This window comes from Zosterops lateralis (genome assembly GCF_965231275.1).
Source record: "Zosterops lateralis genome assembly, chromosome: 4".
Classification (NCBI taxonomy): Eukaryota; Metazoa; Chordata; class Aves; order Passeriformes; family Zosteropidae; genus Zosterops; species Zosterops lateralis.
In genome coordinates, this window is record NC_139765.1 from 17,725,739 (window position 1) to 17,747,090 (window position 21,352).

The window sequence follows — 21,352 nt, forward strand, 5'->3', positions numbered from 1 at the left end:
GCCGTACAAAGCAGCAGCTGTGGTTTAGATTAAACTGGGAATGGAAGGGATCAAAACTTGTTGGCATTTCAACCCAAACATCAATTTTTTTAGCACCTTCTAATTTTGATTCTCCAGATCAGCTAGGCACCGTGGTTCCATTGTTAATTTCCCCTTTCTAAAGCCAGCTTACTTTCTCAAGTAATGCACAGCTACACATTGCATGTCTGTCCTCTCAATGTGTTCTCCAACTTCTTCCCCCCTCTTACAGGGGTGAAAATCTCTGCCCTGTGAGTTGAGCCATCTTTCTGCTATGCAATCACCCCTCCAGCTGGGCTGCCATAGGCGTGACACAGGTTGTCCTGCTCCAGTGACTCTGCGTAAGTCACATGATGATTTTTCAGACTTGGGAAACTTCCTTAGCTATGTGCTGCCTGAATGCATCTTTTCACTGCTGGGCTGAGGAACTCAGGTGTAACAGCTACAGCTCACCTTAGTCCCAACCTGCACTACTGTACTGGACCTGTATTGTATTCTGTCAGTACTCTGAGGAGGCTAAATTTGAAGGGAGGCTTCTTCCAGGCATGCATTTATCCCCTTCTCCACCCTCACAAGGATCGTGTTAACTGTCCCCATGATTCCCTCCCATCCCACAGTGCCACAAACCCCAAAACAATCCACCCAACAAAAAGCCATCTTTTCCCAGTTCTACTCCTAAGTTTGACCATCTTGTAACTTTTTGTGTTGCTGAGTTACATGAAAAGGCTGCTATAGTGAGGCCTCAGTGACATCTGCAAAGGATGGAGAGTCACAAGGCTCCTGAGAGCCCTTCATCTAGGGAACCACAACCATGGACTGGTGATGCTTGGAGCAGGTAAAAGGATGAGGCAAAGGCACAAAAAGATCAGGGAGAAAAAAGGCCTTCTTACTATTCTCTTTTATTTTATTTTTTTAACCTCAGCTTTGCTTTAAAAGAGGAGACATAACTACTGTTGCAGTCAATCCTAGGGGGCTACCTGGATTTACTTGCAGACAAAACTGCTTCCTCCCTTTTCAGGAAGGGAATGGAACAAATCTCAGCTCCCTGTCCAACTGTAGTGCATAAATTTAGATACAGTGTCAGGGCCTAGGCACAAATTCCTCACTCATTAGGTACGGACCACTGAATCATTTAATCTGCAGATAAGACTTGTCTAGGCTGATCCACCAGCACAGTGTGCTGTGCTTATACATGGAAGGCTTGTGCTGGCAGCTGCAGCCTGACCCCAGTCAGTGCATTACTATGAAATTTTGCTGGGGTGGTAGAGCAATGCTCTGGTCCTCAGGAGATGATGGGCCTTCTGGAATGACCAAGCTCATACTTTGGGTACAGAGCAGGAACAACTAACAGAATAATGTTTTGAAAGCCAGTGGCAAGACTGTAGGAAGTGTTGTTGGCAAGGAGTTAAAAGGAGAGAAAATCAAGAATCCAGGGTATTATTCAAGGGCAGGGGACAGTTCTGGGTCACACCATGGAAGCCTGCTGAAAAACTGTACAGCTTTGCCTCTTTTGACATCTGACGCTGCAGTGAGCTATTAGTAAAGACAGGATCAGTGTCCTTTCACTAGTCTCTGTGCACACAATATGTGGATCACGCTTGCTTGAGAGGATGAAAAAAGACCCAGAGAAGTTACAAACAAGTTACTTTAGCCACTGACCCTGCATCTTGCAGGCTGCTTGCTCTGCCTTGCACTGCCTAGCTCCATGCCACAGGCTGCAGACACATAGCTGCCAGACATGATGCTCAAGCTCTGTCAGTGTCTCTGCCCTGGATCCTTCCTGGATCTTCATCTGGGATAGCTGGTCTTGCTTACTTCTCCCTTGTACAAAATGCACAGGGAGAACTGGATGCCAGCTGCACTGCGATGCTGTAAGGCTATACCAGCCACAGGAGCCTGAGGAGTGCAAACACAGAAACCTGTGCTATGTGCTGGGCAGGGAAGAAAGCCTAATGGCACTACACAGTTCTGGGAGCACAAGGAGCAGCACCCTGCCTCATCAGTGGGACAAATAAAGCAGGGGACAGACAGAAGTGGGCTCTGGAGGCACTGCGCTCTCTGCCGGAGCCGGTCCGTCTCGAAATAGCAGCAGTCGCATGGCCCAGGCTGAGGAGCATTAGATAAGCACCTGTGCATGAGAGGAGCAGCTCTCTGCTGGGAGAGAGACACGCAGCCGCCAATATCAGATGTGACTACAATGTATCACAAAGAAGCTGTGTTTTTCCATTCAGGAAACTGAAATTGAGTACAGATTTGTTTATCAGACCAGCTGCTCAGCCCAAACTGAGCGAGGCCCACGGACACCAGATGCCACTGGCATCAATCAGAATGCCCTGGCATCAGAGACAGCTCACATTTCTCATCACGCCAGACAAATAGGCACAGCAACAGGCACATCTCTCTTTTATTACATCAAAAATTAAAAAGCTATGCAAGTGAGGAGTGTTTCCCAGAATCAGCCAAAATTCCCCTTTGGAAGTGACAGTGACTGAAATGTCAGTAGAAAGCATGCAAGGGGGAGCCCATGAAAAGGGTGTTCACATGGCAGAGGCAGCACTGAAATTGGTACCTGTGAGCAGGAGGATGCTCAGGAGGAGCTTTACTACTTGCGTAGAGCCCAACAAGGCCACGACGAGAAGAAAGAAGGAGCAGGAGGTACTAAGATATTTCAGGATTCTGCTGTCTTTGAGATGTTTCAGATCCAACCCTCACCCCTTCAAGCCCCAAAGGATAACACACCACAGGAGGCCTAGCAGAATGGTGGGGGCATGTAAAGCTCTGTGACCTCCTTCATTCACTGCCTTGGCTGAATTCTTGCACAAGCAAGAGGTGCCAGCCACTGAGCCTGCACAGACTGCTCCTTGCTTTGCCATGGCTTTTGTTTCCCTGCCTCTTAGGCTCTCCCTTCCTACCAAACAAGGGAGGTGGCCCATGTCAGTTGTTACAACAGGCTACAGCAGATAGATCGGTTTGATGTCTCAGACAGCTCACTGACAAAGGCTCTGCTATTGGGAAGGGGCAGGGCAGGCTAGCTGATGGAAATCACACAGGCTGCAAGTTGCATTTTAATCTGTCTTCACCAGGTAAGTGTGACTGGCAGCTGGAAAAGGAAGGCAAGAACACCAACAGTCTTACCCCAGCAGTGCAACACACAGGCATAAACCCTGAAGTCTGCTGGTACCTGACTGCATATGAATGTGCTGGCATGGCAAATCAAACAAGTCTGAGACAAAGACATGCCTTTGTAACTAGCTGGTCATCTTTTCCAGCTTGCACAACTTAGTTTAAAGTTAAAGGTGGTTTTTGTTTTTTCCCTGTCTGGTATCAGCAGAGGTACCATGGTGCCAGCTCAAAAACCATTGAGGCAAATTCACTGAAGCCAGCACAAGGAGGAATGAACTGCTCCTCTGCTTTGAGGAGCTGGGGTACCCCTTGAGGATGTGCATGTAATCACTAATACCCATTCCTGTTTGGTTTTTTTTCTAGGAGGAACCATGCTTTTCCTGTGAGAATATTTCAGACAATTGTGCCAATAAGAACTGCTGACAAGGCAAGCTCCTTGAGCGTGGGGCCCTTGCTTCTGCCTCCTACATCCCTCTCATACCTCAAGGGCAGAGGTGCTCATAAAACAGAACAGTGAAAACTTAAAGCATGAAAGGTATTTTTCAGCAGCATGCAATTCACCAATGCAACTCCTGGCTGCAAACTACCCCCAAGATTTTGAGTTCAGGAGGATGCAGGAGATTATTATATGTTACTTCTCAACAGAGGCCTGACACTGCTTTCCCTGAGGCCTTCCCACTGATTTTGGTAGAAAAGCAGAAAGAGAAGGGGGTTTTCCAGTGGCTTTTGCAACTCCGACATAGTCTTTGGGCTGAACAATGAGGTGGGGGAGATTTCGACACTTCAGAGAAAACTGAAGACCCATATACAGTTGCTCACATCTCTGAACTGCACCACAGAAGGCCCTCAGAGAAAGCTTCTCTCCACAGCCTCCAAGAGCTAAACAATACAGTAAATACCTGCTGAGCTCGGTGCCTTTAGAATTCCTTACCTGTGTGAGGAGTCCTGGCTGGATCTGAAGAGGCTGGGCCCCAGGAGCCTGAGTGACAATGGGAACAGCGTTCTCCATCCGAACCGAGTACCCAGCATGCTTCGAAGGGGAGGCTTGTAACCCTGTTCCACCAGCATCAGAAGGTACAGCATAAGCCATCAGCAGCATTGCCAGGAACAGGGGCTGGCTCTCAGAGGAGCCTAAGACACTCGCTCATTAAATTAAATTGCACTGTTCCACTTAAATTGCAGTGTTCAGTCCCTCTGAATAATCAGCCATCAGAGTGCCTTGTTCTACCCTGCCCCAAAGATGTCCATCAAATGTTCACAGACACAATACGTGTATAAGGGTGCAGAAAAGACATTTCCAAAGGCACTAAGGGATTGGCTGAGTTTACTTCAAGTGCATGGGAAATATTGCAATAGAATGTGCACAGGCAGAAAAGGAAAAGTGGGGAGTGAATGGCTTCTCTTCCCCACAATCTCTGGTTTAACAACAAGAAATGGTCTCTGACAGCCAAAACCCACTGCTATCTGAGAATGACCTCTTTACACCAAAGTGGACTGGGAATTCAGAACTCCATAGTCTCTCAGCCTTGATGGAAATAGGTGATTTTCTCTAGCACAGTTTCTTGTGACTCATATTTAAAAACCTCTAGCACACCCTAAACTCTAGCCACTACTGGCTGAGCCTCACATTAGTCTAACTGAGCTAGAGGAAGCTTCCCTTGCCAGCACCTCAGTGCATGGCACAGCCTGTGCTGCCTCCTCTACTCTGGAGGCAGCAAGCTGAAGACGGTTGCTTACACACTCCACTTCGGAAGTCAAACCCTTGAGATGCATTTTAACTACACAGAAGAGGTCTAGCTAAACTTCTCTAGTTCAAAAGAGCTTTGATAATCTTGCAGAACATTTAACAAGTACCTGGAGACTAACGCACAGACAGACTTGTAGAAATGAAGCGCAGAAGTTGCACCAGCTGAACTGAGGTCTATTTAGACCACTTCTACAGATACTTGGCTAGTTTTCCCAAATTGCTACAGCATGTAAAGTTAACAGAAAGAGAAGCGGTTAACACTGAGCATTTCCCAAGTTGTCTGACAATAGTACTCACTGCTAGTATGCACAGGCAGAGCAGTTTGCAGCAGGGCTGGAGCTGAGGGAACTGACCTCATAAATGGTCGTGAGCATCTGTTATGGGGGAGAACCCTTGTCTCCACCAGTACCATGCTCCCTGCTGCATTACCGTCCCAAGTTCCCCTTTTAGCAATCGAGTCACTGAGAAGTGGCAGTATGACCCATTACATATGTACTGATTTACTGGTATTGTGTGGGAAAGCTTTCAAGTTTACTAAAGTATGGCAGAAGTGCTAAACTTTGTTAAGGGCAAAGAATGACAAGTATCACACATTCTACCCCAGCCCCTTCGCAGTATCAGCTGCCTCCAACTCAGGATGTTAAAGGGGCCTGCAAGATACTCTGCCAACACAGCCACCTCCATCTGCAACAACCTCACTGCTCTGATTTACTAGGCCAGCCCTTCTTCCTGCCATATGACCTGCACTGAGGAAACTCATTTCCAACAAGAGCTGGAGGAAGCAGCAGGCCAAGATCTGGTGAAGCTGTCCCTTACCTTGGAAGCCTGGTGGGCAGACGATGAGGGCTTGCTGTAAGGGGTCTGGCCGGGCACAGATCTGCGCTGTTCCTGTCTGCAGGGGCATGCTCCGCTGGGCCACCGCAGCCATGGATGCCGCTGAGGGCTGGTAGAGTGCAGATTGGTAATTTAGTATGGAGACCTCAGGGTTGGCTAAGGAAATAGTGGCACTGGAGGAGGTGGGAGCCAGGTTGGTGGTCTAAAGGAATGGTGGGAATTAAAACAAAAAAACAAACAAAAAATGAAGGAGATGGGTATGCTGGAAGAAGCAAAATCGAAAAAAAATAATAAAGTAAAATAGTGTAAGATAAAATAAAAACCATAAAAACCAAACCAAAACAGCAGACAAGGGGTAGAACAGGACACGGAGGAGTAAAGAGACAAGGGCAGTGCTGGGGGAAGGATCACAGTCTGCCTGAGTAACCACTGCTGTACCATGCCATGGGACCTCCAGCCATACAGCTCTTCTTGTACTGCTCAGAGACACAGCATGTTTCCTACAGCAGAACTGCAGCCCCATTTCTCACCCATCTGGCTCTGATTTGCAGCATGATGAAGATGGGCTCAGAAAATGCTGCTATCCACAAATCATGTTGCTCACTTACCATGTACCTAGCTCTAGAAACTGCTCACATTTCTTAGGTAACATAGACTGTGAAATCTCATCCTGAGAGGGAAAATCCATTCTGGCCTTTTCTCTGAGATACCTTGTATCTAAGATGGCACATGCCCCTTGAATTATGTTTGGAATTTGAGTAGTCAGAAGGCATAACAGGAGGTAATGTTAATACTTGCAAAGTCGAAACTTCACTTGAATCGTCTTTAAAATCTCATAGAGCAGAAACTCCAGTAGAGAATGTTTCAAAGCCAGAAAAATAAGCCCAGAGCTCTGCAAAAATCTAGAAATCTGAAGACTTTCTTTTTTTTTTGGACTGAGCCTTACAGTTGCAGGCAACTAAACAGCTCTGCCACTGCTCTAAATATATGAATATATGTTTTTAGGATGCATGCCTAGGGAGCCAGACACTATCAGACCAGAGCCAATCCTTCCCCTCTGTCCTAACATGCCAGCAACACTGCTGGAGATAGGCCAGACAACAGTTTTTCTTGGTGAATGTACAAACCCAGGAGGAGGTTTGATCAAGGTACAGGATAGAGCAGTCTAATAAGCATTTTGCACTGCCCTGGTTGCCACTGGACTCATGCTGCACTGCCACAGCCACAGCCATGAAGGATGTGACAACAAAATATGTCTTCCTTCTCTTTATCCCCTTTCGGTGCAGAGGCTGTGAAGTGCTATCTGCTATCCCATGCAACATACTGAGCAGGAGTCACAGCAGAGCTCCCATACTTGTAATCTCAGAAGCCATAACTGGAAGGAGGCAATTCCCAGATATTTTGCAGAGACAGGAAACAAAAGAAAGCCAAGATGAGTGGTATGTTGAAGAGAATTGTGAAAGGCTTTGAGCTTGCTCAAATTAAAACAACCTTCCTGGAAATATGTCTACCAATTCTTCTAGGAACATTGGGCATACTGGTTCTGCTCAGAACACATGCCTCATACGAGAATTCAGAAATCACCATGGATCTCCTCAGCCAACAACTGATCGCAATGTCAAGTGAAATGTGAGGAAATGAAAGCAAGTCTGCCTTTCCTACAAGTAATTCTGATACAAATGGTGTCTCTGCCCTGCAGCTGGGGCCTAGGGGAGCATGTAGCATGCATTTCTTTAGTCAACATCTCAGAAGCAGCCTAGAAAGGGAACCGGTGTTCGTAACTAATACCCTCTCACACCAAGTCATGACCTATGGCTGTCTGTGCCTGCCTGAATTGTTTCAAAAAACCTTCTGTGATCACATGTATCAAGACCTAAGTCAAGAAGCCTGGTTTTCTCACTGACACAGGAGCATCCTGCACTTCTACATAGACTCCTTTAGCTTCCTTGCTTTCCAAACACCATTTCTGCAATGCCACCTGCCATCTCTAGAGTCAATCTTGAAGAGCCTATTCCCAAAAGGCTTCAAAGACAGCAGCTATTTCTTGAGCTTCAGTCTCCTAGAGTGCTCTCCCTGGAGAGTTTCCCTTTGCTGCAGTAATACAGTACCACAACTTAGCCTGCTAGTCACATAAAATTTGTTAACACAGCACCCTCCAACACTGGGGCAAGTAAAACTAATACAAGGCATGATTATAAAGCCAGAGCTCACTAAACTGGAGTGCAATGTGTTTGCAGTGGGGGCACATGCACACAGTCCCCACATCAACAGTGGCGCCTGGAGTAAAAGCAATGAGAGATAAGAATAAACATTATTGCTAAACTCTTCTTTCCTGTTGATCAGTTACAGTGCTGTGTCTGTTACAGAGGGTTTAAAGTCATTTTACTTCAATACCAATTTGAAGAAGAGCTGTAAGATCACAAATACTTCTGCCTGACCCAGGGAGTGAAGTACTGTTTGCTGCATTAAGGGGCTAATGAGCTTTTCCCCATAGCAACTTCCCAAGTAAGCAGGGTTTATCACCCCAACAACAACATAAACAACAAGGCCAACATTTCACCGTCACACAAAATGTCACAAGATTACTGTTTGCCTGAAGAAAAGAGAATGAGGAAAAGAGCAGAGGAAGGAGAGTAAAAAGGCACCATCTCTTGGCAGGTATGTTTAATGGGATGTTACTTTGCTTTTCATCTTCTAGGGCCTCCTGACATAAATGTTTCAAGCACTGGCTGCTTGTGATTGATGCACTCACCTGGTTGTGGACTGTGTTCAGCTGGTTGTTAAAAGTCATGGTCAAGTTGGTCGATGTACTTGGGGCTACGTGGGTGATGAATGGCGTCTTGCTCTGGTTCACCGTGTCGTACATATTCGCCCGCCGCTTGCAAATCTCCATGTTCTGGAAGCAGGACTTGACACTGCACAGAGAAAGGGGGGCAAAGAAGGCAGAGAAAATCAACCAAGCGACTCAAACTGGTAACAGTTCATCACAGTGGCCCTGCAATAGGTCTCCATGGTAGGCTTAGTACTTTCCAGGCTCTTAAAGCCCTTTGCTATTTCGTGCAGGTCTCTTTTAACTGGTGAGAGTCAAATTAACCCTGTACTGACGAAGGCCAAGATGAGAGTCCCAGCTGCCCTGGGACTCCTGTATGCTCCCAAGGGTCTCTGCACTGCAATACAAGTCACAAAAGCAAGCAAATTGGTTGCTCTTTAGGGGATGGCAAGAAATACAAAGAGGCTATATTAAAAGACTGAGAGCAAGAAAGAGAGATACTGTTTTTTTCCTGATGATGGAGCCTGAGAGGAAAAGAAAACTTGTACTTTTTCCCTCAGTGTAAGCGTAAAGGTAGTTTTACACCTCTTTTGCAAGGAAGAATTTTATTGTTCTTGATCACTGAGACCCCTAAAAAAGTCATCCTTGTTCCTTTTTAGTAGTTGTTTACCAAGAGCTGAGTCCAGCTAAGCAGTTAAAACATTGTCCCTGTCTGACAAAACACTTGTGCAGATGCTTGTCTTGAAGCATGACATCTCCTCTTGCAGTCAACAGGACAATTCATATCAGAAAGTTACTCCAAAGCAAATTCCTCAATGCCCCAAGGGAATCTGGTTCTGAGGTCATCTCACACTGAGAACTGGATCTCTGGGGGAATGATTACAGCTTCTCCCTCTACACTGACTTTCCCTTAAATGTTATTGATATAGCAATGAAAATTTTGAAAAGTATCCTATTTTGTGCCCCAGTAAAGGAGATTAAATACTCTCTACATTATTAGAGCACAGTAGGCACCTGGTAAATGAAACTGTCCATATTTCATTAATTAGAATACCAAAGCGTACAGAGGTTAAGAGACAACAACAGAGTGAACCTGGACAACACTGTATTTTTAGTACAATCTCACTTTCTGACACCTGAAAAACAATACAGATTTTCCACAATTCTTCCACAATACTGTTTTTACAAATGTGACCTCAGCGTCTGAAACACAATCTCAGAAAGTATAAAGGCATTAATTTTATTTCCATTATCCCAACATGAAAAAAGAGAAATTCCAAGCAGTGAAAATCAGCTGTATGCTGACCATTTTGTAATGATCTAAACTGTTGGAGGTAGGGGGTATATCCTCACATCATTTTCAAGAAATGAAGCGTCCCTTCAAAAGTAACAACCTTATATGATCCCTAAGGTTGATGAAGAGGACCTAAATCTTTTTATCCCTGTCTTATCTCTTACTCAAATGGTCACCTCTCTTATCCTACATGGAATATCCTGGTAACTGGATCTGGGCCATAAACATCTGCAGACAAGCCTGGCTCAGGACACTGCACAGCTGCCCATTATGTGCATTCACTTCCAGAACTACACCTATTGGTCACAAAACATCCAGCAAAATCAAACACTTATCAAATAAATACAGAAGGCTATTGGATCACCTATTTTCAGTCAAGTATGAATATAATTCCCACTGCATAAAGAAGAAAGCACTGGGAAGTGTATAGGTTCTGTACATTGTGAATAGTGTGTGTTACCAAATGGTTTTATCTAACAAGATGTAAGCTCTACAAATGCAATACCATGTTCTCTGGCTTCACTTTAAAAAAAGGTGGGGGAAAAACCCATAGGGACAAAGCAAAACAGACAGAAAGGCTGAGGAGTACTCAGCAATTTAAGAACCAGGAAGTTAAATACTTGAAATGGGAAGCGAAACACACTTTGCTGTCTGCTTGTAAGAAAGCAGAACAGCCCCTCTTCTTGTGCTGCTTGAACTTGCAGCCTCCCTGAAACATGCCACAGCAGAGATTCCTTCCAGAAGCTCCAGCTTCCATATAGTCTCACTTTTTCTGCAGCCCAATTTATTTCCAAGAGAGATTATAGCTCCCTGCATCTTTCAAGGCTTTGAAGTTTCTATTCTCCAAACCACAAGTCATCACAGACAAAAGTTCCATCCACTTGCCATGCTGGTTACAGCTTATTGCTCTCTTTGCCAGTCACTGCTTCCAGCATGGAGGGGCTTGTGGGGTTACACACCCAGCTGACACACATTTAGTATTCAGAGATGTGATGCTGAATTCTTTATTTGGCTAAAATTCTCACTGCTATTGGCCCCAGTGATACTTTTAGTCTTTCTGGGGCTTTGCCTGGGCAGCCACAACTGAGCACTTCAAAAATAAAGACGTGGTTATGGACTGTTGCGTTAGTGGAAAGATTTCTGACGGCAATGCATTAGGTCACAAATCTCTCCTATCTTACACAATCAGTTGTTGCACAGTCAGAAGGACTGTTGCAAATTAAAAGACTTTTGTCTGTGATGCTCACTCAGTATTTTTGCTGTCATATTTTATTCATGATTGTTTTTTATAGGAATCTTTACTTTCTTCCTGTTTAGCACAATTATCCCCCATCTTGTTTTCATTTATCACTTACTATCTATTTATAGGTAACCATGCTCAAAGACGGCTGTGCTGGCTAAGTCTGGGTCTACACAGATCATGCATGCACTAACTTCTGGTAAGCAGATGCTCTTATCTTGTGATAAATGTGACAAAAAGGTACCTACAGCTCCTTCAAAGGGAGAAAGCTACCTTAAACAAACTCAAAATACTGCAGCCACCCATACAGGCAGGGGAGCTGACAGAGTTACCTGTTGCTCTGCAGCACAAAAAATACACTTGGCAGCTCTTCAAGCAGCCCCTTTTAATTTTGTACCTGAGATCCTGACAGCCTTTAAAACACTCATGCAAACGGCACCCAATGAAGTACAGCACTGTGCCAGTAATTGCTCTCCTTTCAAGGGGATGGGACAGCCTGCTAAAGCACCTTGAACTGCCAAGTGCTGTAAGCAGGATGTTCAAAGCTAAGTGTCCTGAAGCCTCTGGAAAATTTCCACTATGTATCTACCTTCTCCACTTACACCTGAGAAGCCTGTCCCTATGTGAACTGGGCATGGGCCGTGGACTGGGTGCAGGTATCCTGCATTTTAGGCTGCTGTGCTCTGTGGTGCAGCCTTAGGAGAAGGCACAGTCAGGCTTGAAGATGTGACTTCTTCTCATCTCCATCAGGCAGTAAAGCCCATCCCCATTCCATATGTGTCAGCTGAGGTCAGAATGTGGTATTTAAGGTGGCACAGGTGGACAACAACCAAACTGAAAACTGAACTCCTTTTCCTGTTGCTTATGCCTGTAAAACAGCCTGCTGCAGAACAGCTCTTCCCTTAAAAAGCAAACAGCCTCAAGCTGACTCCTGCCATGATGGGAAGGTTCTGGGAGGAAGGGCTGCCTCCCCACTGCAGATCAGGTTGATTACTCCAGTAACAATCAGGACTATATTACTCTGAAATAAACTGATACTTTCAGCACTAATTGTATAATTTCTTCTGCATTTTAATGTAAAAATATGTAATTACTGAATATTTACATAATTAATGCAGCACACAGTGCAGCGTTTTAAATGCCAAGCACCTACAACACAATTCTTGCAACCTTGGGTTGGAAATTGGTTTTTTTTAAGCAGGAAAAGATTAAAACTTACAGATTAAACATCTTAACGAAGTCCCTTAGATACATTTGGTCTCCACCACAACCAGCTATCCTCTTTACCCCTCAATCCAAAACCCAAGGGGAACAAAAGTCACGTACTGTGTACTGTGAGGGAAATCGAGCAAGTGCGTCATGGTGACAAAAGGGTGGCTCAGAGTTTCAATGGGTGTTATCCTCTTATCTGCGTCTATTGTCAACATTTTCTTTAACAGATCTATGAACTCCCGCCGGTCTGCCTTTTCCACCAACATATCGCTTCCTTCCAAATCCGTTGTCATGTTTACCTGGAGGAGAAATGACAGGAGTGAGCGCCAAAGGGGAAGAACAGATGGTCAGGTCAGGTCTCCAGCAAACTGTATTTACTCCTTGTTGGAGCACATGCCTTGCGAGCCTCCCTGTCTAAAGGAGTAGCTGCTGAAGAGCCATGCCAGATCCATGGTGGCTACTGATCTGGCTTGTGCATGTCACATCTCCAGACAGACTGTTAAGTGTTCGGCTCGCTTGGATCAGTGGCTAATGAAACACTTAGTCACCCTCCACTGAAGATGAACAGCTTCCATGTGGTAGCAGGCAAGCTCTGATAATCAGAGTATTTATCATATACTGTGCTATCAGATACTTATCAATGTGTCCTATGAGAAAAAAATATATAAAATCCTTAAAAATTGTCAGTAGGTTTATGAGAAATATCCCATTCATGTATCAGGTGCCAGAAAAAAAAGATGTGTTACGTTATTTCATGTATTATCCATTCTTCTCTGATTCCAGTCCTCCACTCCTGCATGTTTACATGTTTACTTGCTACAATATCTAGACCCTGCTAGTACAAACTCCAGTTTGGTGCTAGTGTTGGGCCACTGGTTTGTTTGTCAGCACAAACTCCGATCACAGGAGTGGTTATGCTGGGATTAGCTCTCACAACAACATGGAAGTGACACAGCAAATTAGTACTTCCCATTCTTCCCCCATCCAGACACGTTTTACAGCAAGCATTCTTCTGTGCCCACAATGAATATTTCCATTGTCACCCTTTAACAAATGGAAATATTAAAGTACAGAGTACTAAGTGACTTGCCAGGTGTCATACAGAAGAGCACTGGAGAGACAAGAGAAAATGCAGAATTTCAACATTCAGAGATGTGCTGTAGCTACTTTCCAAGGCTGCTTTACTACAGCATGCATACCCCTGCATGCAGTCACTGCTACAAAGCAGCAAGTAACAGCTAATTTGGTAGACATAACCCTGGTATTTTTCAGGAGCTGGCCCAAGAATAGGATACAGAGAAAACTTCTATAATTCCCTTTTGTTACTGTTGCTGGAAAGCATGTGAACAGTCTTGCTGGCTACTCACCAACGCTCTTACCTGTGCCATATCATCCAAACAGTTGAAAATATACTTTCTTGCTTCCTTTGACTTAATCCCTGTCTCTGCCTCATGATCATCTGGCGTCTGCTCAAAACAAGACACAGGCATTGACAACACTGCCCTGCAACCAGCTGCAGATTATGTGCCACTTCCCACATGTGCTTCATCCTGTCCTCATCAGGGACCATTGTGTCTCTCTTGCCTGACTAGACACCCTTTCAAAGATCTCTACCATGGTTATGTGACATCTTTTATGTCACAAGGTGGCTTATCTCTTCTGTTCCACTTCTGAGGGTCCTCCCAATCCAACAATAGTGGGTTTCTTACATCCACCCTGGCGTGAGGAGCAGCATCCCATCCCAGCCAGAAGCCCACTGGCCTCTCTCCTTGTGGACATGATGCAGCCAAACACTCTGGCACAGGACACTCAGGGCTCACTAGAGGTCTAGATTTACTAGAGGTCTTGATTGTAAAATTAAAATGTTTGCCTTCCCCCCCCACCCCACAGTGAGTTAGATATTAGAGCAAAGTCTGCCCATTACACACCAATTCATTGACTACTTAGAGGGAGATTTCCTGGTCAATTCTGGACTTAAATTTCTTACATCGCAATGGCAAAACAGGTGTATTATAGACTCCAAATTTTGGGTATGGCAGTTTTACCTTGGGCAGCACCCACTCCTATGTCTGTGCTGCACTGCAAAAACCAGAAACTTAAGCTCTGAGGTGACCTGAATGCCTCTGCACTTCCAACCAACAACTGCAAGGTAAAAGAAACAAGGGAATGTCTTCCTACCTTCAGCCTCCACAAGGGATATGGTGAGTCTGTATCTCTGTTGAAAAACCTCGTAGTCTTTGTCCCTGCACTTAACAAATACTCTGCTGGTAAGCCCTGTGTCTGTGAAATGTAGCGAATCTGCAAGAGAGGGATGAGAGGTCACTGTTAATCTTGTGAAGATCTCTGGAGGTCTTCCTTGAAGGAATGCAGGAGGCATTTGAACCAGCAGAACAGACAAATTAAAGAAGATGTAGCACGTAGAAAGACTTCACCCCCAAAAAACTCTGTGCAAGGTATGAGAAGAAGAGAATTTCTGTATGGAATTCCTTCCATTTATCACCCACATGACTGGAAACTCATCCTTAGAGTGCACTCCCACAAGGCCTAAGGATGAAAAGAGGAAAGTCCCAAAGTTTTTAAAGGTCAAAGAGAAGAACTCACACAGTTATTTCAATGGGATGTCTCAACACTTTGTACCCTCTCTTCTCCAGGAAGTCATTTCCACAATTTGATATGTGCTCTCTAACTTTTGCCCGTTTTCTTCCACCTGAGCACACTGCCTGTCCTACAAGCAGTTTGAAGTTCCAACCAGAGGATTTTGAAGTGACTGCCTTTGAACTAAGGTGAAATACACACTCAAAGCAACTGATGCCCTCATGGTATGCAAAGTACTTGTCTCTACTGACTACATGACATTATTTGGGTTGCATCCACAAGTATGATGTCATTGGCACCCACACAGCTAAAAGATACTCTATTTGTGTTTCCAGGGTCTCAAACTTTTACTTATTTATAAAGGAGAAAGGGTCTGTGATTACACAATTAAAGACCGATGTCACACGTGCCTGAGGTGCCACACAAAACCTTAACTTTGCCACCTCCCAACCCCTGAATGGCTTCATTCTGCAAAATTGCTGCAAACTCTGCAAAACTACTATAACAAATCACCTACAAAATTCAAGGGAAGAAAGGAAAATGTTTTTTGAGAGAAGAAACAGAGAAGGATAAAAACATTAAATAAATAAGGGCATAAAAAGCAGTCATGGTTTCAATCACTTTCAAGCACTCAGGTGCTGGTTCACTGTGCATGGTTTGCTCAGCTCTGCAGCTCCTTAGGTCCATCAGAGCTCACATACCTGAGAGGCACCAGGATCTTGCCTGCAGCCCACTACCAGTGGGCTACCTACTCAGCCCCTACCTCTTTCCCAGCTCCCCAGGAGCCTCGTCACACTTTACCAGAGGCAGCTTTGTGCTGGGCAATTAAACTGGCCAGTAAGTTATGGTGATTTCTTTTTCAGCTGCGTGTTTTTATGGCTTTTGGGGTGCAACAGGGAAGAGAATGAAATCTGCTCTTCATGCTTGGTATGTGATTTTCAAACACTTGTAAGTTTCTCAGCTTCATCTGATTTCCTTTAGAGTCATGAATAGCCCTGCTCTTTGCTGCAAGCTATTTCCCTTGCCAAATTTTACCTTTAGAGCTCTGATTAAAAAATACTAGTTTCAAAAGAAAAGTCAAGAAAACACTTCAGTATGTGAAAAAGTTATTTATTATCTTGCCTGGTTTTCTTCTTTTTTTAAAAAAATTTATTTCCTAAAAAAAAAAAAAAAAAAAGACCCTTTTCAGGCTGCATTTGCAGACAGCTAAGATCAGCCTGAAGAATACTATGGGAATGCAGAGTATTCTACAGCCCTGACTCTAGCTGCCACTGCAGTATCAGTTTTAGGACTACAAAAAGAGCATAAAAGCCTATAGGGAGAAAAGGAACGACAGCTTATATTAACTGGAAACCTACATCAATGCCAACGTTCTCCCTGTCATTGCTTTTAATACACATTTTCACATAAAAGGGGTTATGAAATGCAGCCGAGTTCGTGTAGTTTCTTCTAACAAATAAGGCTTTATACAGCACTTGTTGTTACAGCAGAGAATGAGTGCCTGCTCTGCTCAGTGAGGAGACATGTACAGAGCTCTCCGGTCAATGGCAGCCTCAACTCTCAATTGAGATTTCACTCAGGTGGCCAGGTCTTAAAAGCCAGCGTACCAAGCTGCACACTGGTTACCTGGAATAAATATCCAGGTGCATAATGGCAATGTTGACTTGGGAAAGCAAGAAACACAGACTCATCATTAGCAAAAGTGAAAAAGTTGGCACCTGTTCACTCTGACAAGAGAAGGGGAAAAGATGTGTGCACTTACCAGCACGCAGGGCAATATCCACACCCACCTGATCGTACTCCGAAGCTCCTGGGTACAAGGGCCAGCCCAAGAACAGCTCTGCAATGACACATCCCAATGACCACATATCGATTGCTTCACAAAAGGGTAAACCGAGGATGATTTCAGGGGCTCTGTGAGGGAAGAGGTCAGAAAACATCAGCAAGGGGAGCAGGACCACTTGGCTGGTGTAGGGCAGCTGGTGCCCATTGTGACACTCAGCTGCTGCCAACAAGTGTCACTGCTGACAGAACTGAGGGACACACTGGCCACCGGCACAGTGCTTGCTAAACAAACATTAGTTGGTGAATATTTATCCTTAGAGAAGAGTACTGTGGGCATATACAGCAAAGAGACAGCCCTACATTTGGCAGCATTTTGTAGAGGAGAGAACTATCACTGCTTTCATCCAGCAAGTGGGAATATGAAGGCAACCAATCAAGGCCCCCACTCGAGGCTCTCAGGCCCAGCTCACTGTCCTATGAGCTGTGCAGATCCCCTGCAGTGAAGCATCCTCTGTTCATACAGCTCCGTGGGTTCACAAACAGCCAGACATTAAATAATCATTACAGGACTGGTATAAAAGGATTACTGACTTTTTAAACAAATGGCTGTAACAAAAAACCAGAGAAATAATGTAATTAGATCTATTAGACCTAAGCCTTTCCCTGAGGAGAAAGTAGCCAAGAAGCCTTCCTTTCCCAGTCTGTCCCAGGCAGCTGATTAGATTCCTTTTCCCTTTCAGCCCAAAGACCAAAATGCAGCAGCTCTCTGGCTATGCATTTATTGCTGGCTCCAGGAGATGCCATCAAATCACCTCTGCTCTCTCCCCTTCCAGGGGGAATCTGTCCCACTGCCTTGGAGTAGTAGGAATACTTCTCCACTGATGCTGAAAAGGTCTGTAGGATGAGGTTAGATGAACTTGCTCAACTCTAGTGGCCAAGGTGAGATGAGATGAATCCTGACCTATGTGCCCCAAACACTCTGCGTTTCAAAAACTCCTGTGTGAAAGAACCAAAAATATTTTCCAAATACTGAAAATCTTATACACACAAACACCTTCTTTACTTATCCCACATCTGCCTAGATGTCCACATGCAGTTATGTGACACAGTTCCTATTTATACAAGGATCTCCTAAAGCTTCTCTCCTGTTCTTGCGACACTTCTAAAGCTCCAGGTTCTGGTTTCATGGGATGTACAGAAGGAAGAATAACTTATTCTCCCATACTCCTCTAACTAAAAAGGCAAAAAACTGCAGAAGATAGATAAAAGAAACACACACTGCTTTAAAACTTCCATAATTTTAAATATAGCCTTGGGATTTCTCAGGCCCTCATAGATATTTTGGGAATGCCTGGGGTTAGCTATTGAGCAAATCAAGCGCCACCATCCAAAGCTTGGAATAGGCCCATGGTTCCCAGTTCCCCATCTGTCATCAGGATAAAATCTGACACTAGTGAGATCATACTAAGAATTACCAATTGCAGTGGAAAATATCATGTTGTAATCATGCCATCACAAAGTCATGTCAAGACAGTCTTTAGCCAAGAAACCAGGCAAAATGGTAATTTTTTTCTAAAGAAGCAAAGACCTGTAGCAAGAACACATGCCCTGTCTTCACTCCACAAACTCCTTCAGTTTTGGGGATACTTGTAATGATAAAATTGCCATACTACCCCTTCTTAAACCAGCAATGCAGAACATAAAAATTACAGGAAATTCTGGGGTTTTAAAGTTGAAAATCTTTGTGCCATTCCCACAAAAAACAAGTCAGAAACCTAAAAAGTGGCTACCTTTACCCCTTCTAGCTTCATCTGTGCTTGTCATTGTCATATGCTACTGCTTTTTAGCCCACTGTGACAAACTTTGTTTTCTTCATGAACAAGGGGTTAATTTTCCTCTTTTCCTCGCTATTCCGTCAGTCATCCCGTCATCCCTGTCATCCCTACACACTACTCCACACCTAGACAAAATGCAGAGAGAAAAAGACATCTATGGTGACCTGAATCTCATTACTATGTAAATACTGCATTCAAAGCCATCTGCCTCTCCCTGCCTGCCTTCCACATTGTGAACGAAATTTCTCTGGTCACTAATGGGAGCTCAGCCACAAATCACCTCAACTTCAAATCCCTTCCACTAACTCAAGTGGAGGGGTGGACTATAGGGATATTCCCAACATGATTTTTTGTGTAAAACTCCCTGTTCATAAAAATCACTTTCATTCCTGTCATATGCAGCATATACCTCCTTTCCTCTTTCCCCACACTTATGCTGCCAACACATTCAAACCCCTGCAAGAAGGGATGACCTAGAATTTGAGGCTCCAAAATCTCTTTTTTTTTTTTTTCTCCTGAGTCTTTGGCTGTCCAGTGGGTTTTGCTGAAAGCTCCACTTTCTGGAGTGCAGTAATTAGGAGATAATTTCTTTTTTACATGCAGAAGTTTTCCATCTCTGCAATTGGGAAGAAAAGCACTAATCAATGTCCATATTATTTTAACATATAAAATGCAACTAAACAGAACACTGCTCATTCTATGAATTCTAACATTGAGAATGAGAATGCCTTTGAGAAGGGGCCAGATCTTGGGGCTTTATATATACCACAGCCACCACTTGCTGTGGTTTTCTCCCAGTCTTCACATCATAATTGCAATTTTTCCACGGGGAGGAAGTGGCCCTAAGAGAAAAAGATCTCAGCTTAATTAAGCAGTCATTAAAACACCTCAAGAACAACAGGTAGTTGACACAACACAGGCTTTCAGATTTTCAGCCAGCAGATACCTCCTGGGTGAAAGAAGGAGCTGGAATCACCAGGAGCAGTGCTCTGCATGCTTGAGATGACCAATGCCAAGCATTTTGGGGCAGGATGCTAGAGCTCTGTAATGAAATAATCTGTCCACAGATAAAATACCTTTGAACCTCTACTGTGGTGGATATTGCTCTTTATGCTCAGTTATGGATGCATACATCCTTCTGCACATAGTATCTAACATGTGCAACTCCTCTCTCAACATAAGCATGTCAGTTTTTTAAGACAAGGTAAGATCTTGACTTCCATCACATGTTGTGGCACAGAGTTCCACAGGCATTCTGCTTTCAATAGCATCTTAGTTCAGATGTTTAAAACTTGATTTTCCTCCATCAGGTTTAAATTTGTCACCTCTCGCTTCATGTTCACACAGATTGGTCTAGAAGTGAGGATGGAAGTGATTGAATCACCTGTCCTTTAACACACACTATTTTTATATCTCTGCCCTGTACTCCCATGTCTGCAGCAGCTTCTGGCTTCTCAGCGTACCATCCCATGAATGTTTCAATCCACTGCCACTGCCTGACCCTACAGCTCCTTTCCTGATATGACTGCTTGGAGACAGGCTGAACAGACCTAGAAAGAGTTAAACACAGGGATATTCCCCAGACTTATTTTACACTATTTGCAGAATGCTTTCATTTTCCAGTCTTCCCTAAGCTTAATATTTTGTTTGCTTTTGGAGTGACACGAGGCATTTCAGCAGATGTTTTATCTGGGAGATCCTCTGAGACACACAGTCCTTTCTCCAGAGAAATTGCAGTTAATTTAGGACATAGAATTATGCAGAAATAGTTCATTTTTTATCTTAAAATGTTTACTGCCTTTCCATACTGCACTGATCTGGCATAATGTTTTCTGTAATCTAGATCAAGTCCTTTAAATGCTCCTCACTCTTTTCTGCAGCCCAACCTATGCAAGTCTGTGATGTCTGCATGCTTGACTACTTCACTACTGGTCCAGCACTTTTTACAGATAATTAATACATTAAATAACTCTGGTCCTAAAATGTGCATGCAGTCTACTCCACAAATGACCCTTGTTTTCCCAAAAGCACTCAGATTTAGCTCAGCAATAAAAATGGTGTGATTCTCTTTCCCACAGGGAAAGAAAACTGTTTCCATGACTTAAACAGTTCTTGTGTGGAATTTCTCCATTCTGCAGTTGTTAACACTGTGTAACAAGGGAAAATGCCCTATGAAAGTGTGCACATCCGAGTATTGCAATCATAAATCAGAAGGATAATTCAAATAGCAGCAGATCCTCCTGAACAGCACTCTGATCTTCATCAGATCTCTCCATGACTGCACAGAGAAGTATATTCTGTACCAACAATACAGTTTTGTTTAACACAGACTCAACAAACCTTTTGATTGTGATGAGGATCTTGTCTGACAGGACACAATGGAGCCAGCTGCCAGATACCTCAATACATGTAAGAACACCCCCATTTCCTGCTCTCCACCCATTTCTTGGCTGTGCATCTGCAACACTCTTGGCACAGTAACTCCTGCCTCCAGTACAAGCCACACACAAAGAAAACAGAAAACTGCCCTCCTGTCCTTCCTCTCCCATGAGCTGCCCTCGATGTCTTCCAACAAAAGGCACTCCCCTCTTGCATGCACAGGCACAACCTGTTCTACAGCTCACACAAATCTCACCAGCACAGACCAAAGGTTTAGAAACCATTTGCCACCAGCCTGGGAAAGACTGAAGAGCCCTGCCAAATGCCTCTCTCTCCAGGACAAAAGCAGCCATCCCTACATCCCACATCTCCTACCCCTTTCTGACCAACTTACTTGCCTGGACAGCAAAGGCTGACCTGTTCCTTAGCTCAGCAGTGAGTCCAGTCAGTCTCCCATCCTTTGGAGCTCAGCCTGAATGTGCCTGTGTATGCCAGAGAGCTGCTGGTGCTAGTGCTCCAG

At 44.3% G+C, this 21,352-nt stretch overlaps 1 protein-coding gene across 4 annotated transcripts in view; it reads right to left on the reverse strand.

Annotated features, from left to right (window-relative positions):
* Positions 1-21,352, reverse strand: part of HIPK2 (homeodomain interacting protein kinase 2) — a 138,220-nt gene that overhangs the window by 17,893 nt on the left and 98,975 nt on the right. For 3 of the 4 annotated variants that reach the window (XM_083858847.1, XM_083858845.1, XM_083858844.1), the window contains 7 exons: positions 16,624-16,747; positions 14,417-14,536; positions 13,618-13,704; positions 12,353-12,537; positions 8,475-8,637; positions 5,705-5,924; positions 4,073-4,194 (listed from right to left, as the gene is read on the reverse strand). In XM_083858847.1, coding sequence (XP_083714973.1) covers positions 4,073-4,194; positions 5,705-5,924; positions 8,475-8,637; positions 12,353-12,537; positions 13,618-13,704; positions 14,417-14,536; positions 16,624-16,747 — 1,021 coding nt within the window. The remainder of the gene's footprint in view (positions 1-4,072; positions 4,195-5,704; positions 5,925-8,474; positions 8,638-12,352; positions 12,538-13,617; positions 13,705-14,416; positions 14,537-16,623; positions 16,748-21,352) is intronic. The other variant, XM_083858846.1, reaches the window with a different exon arrangement.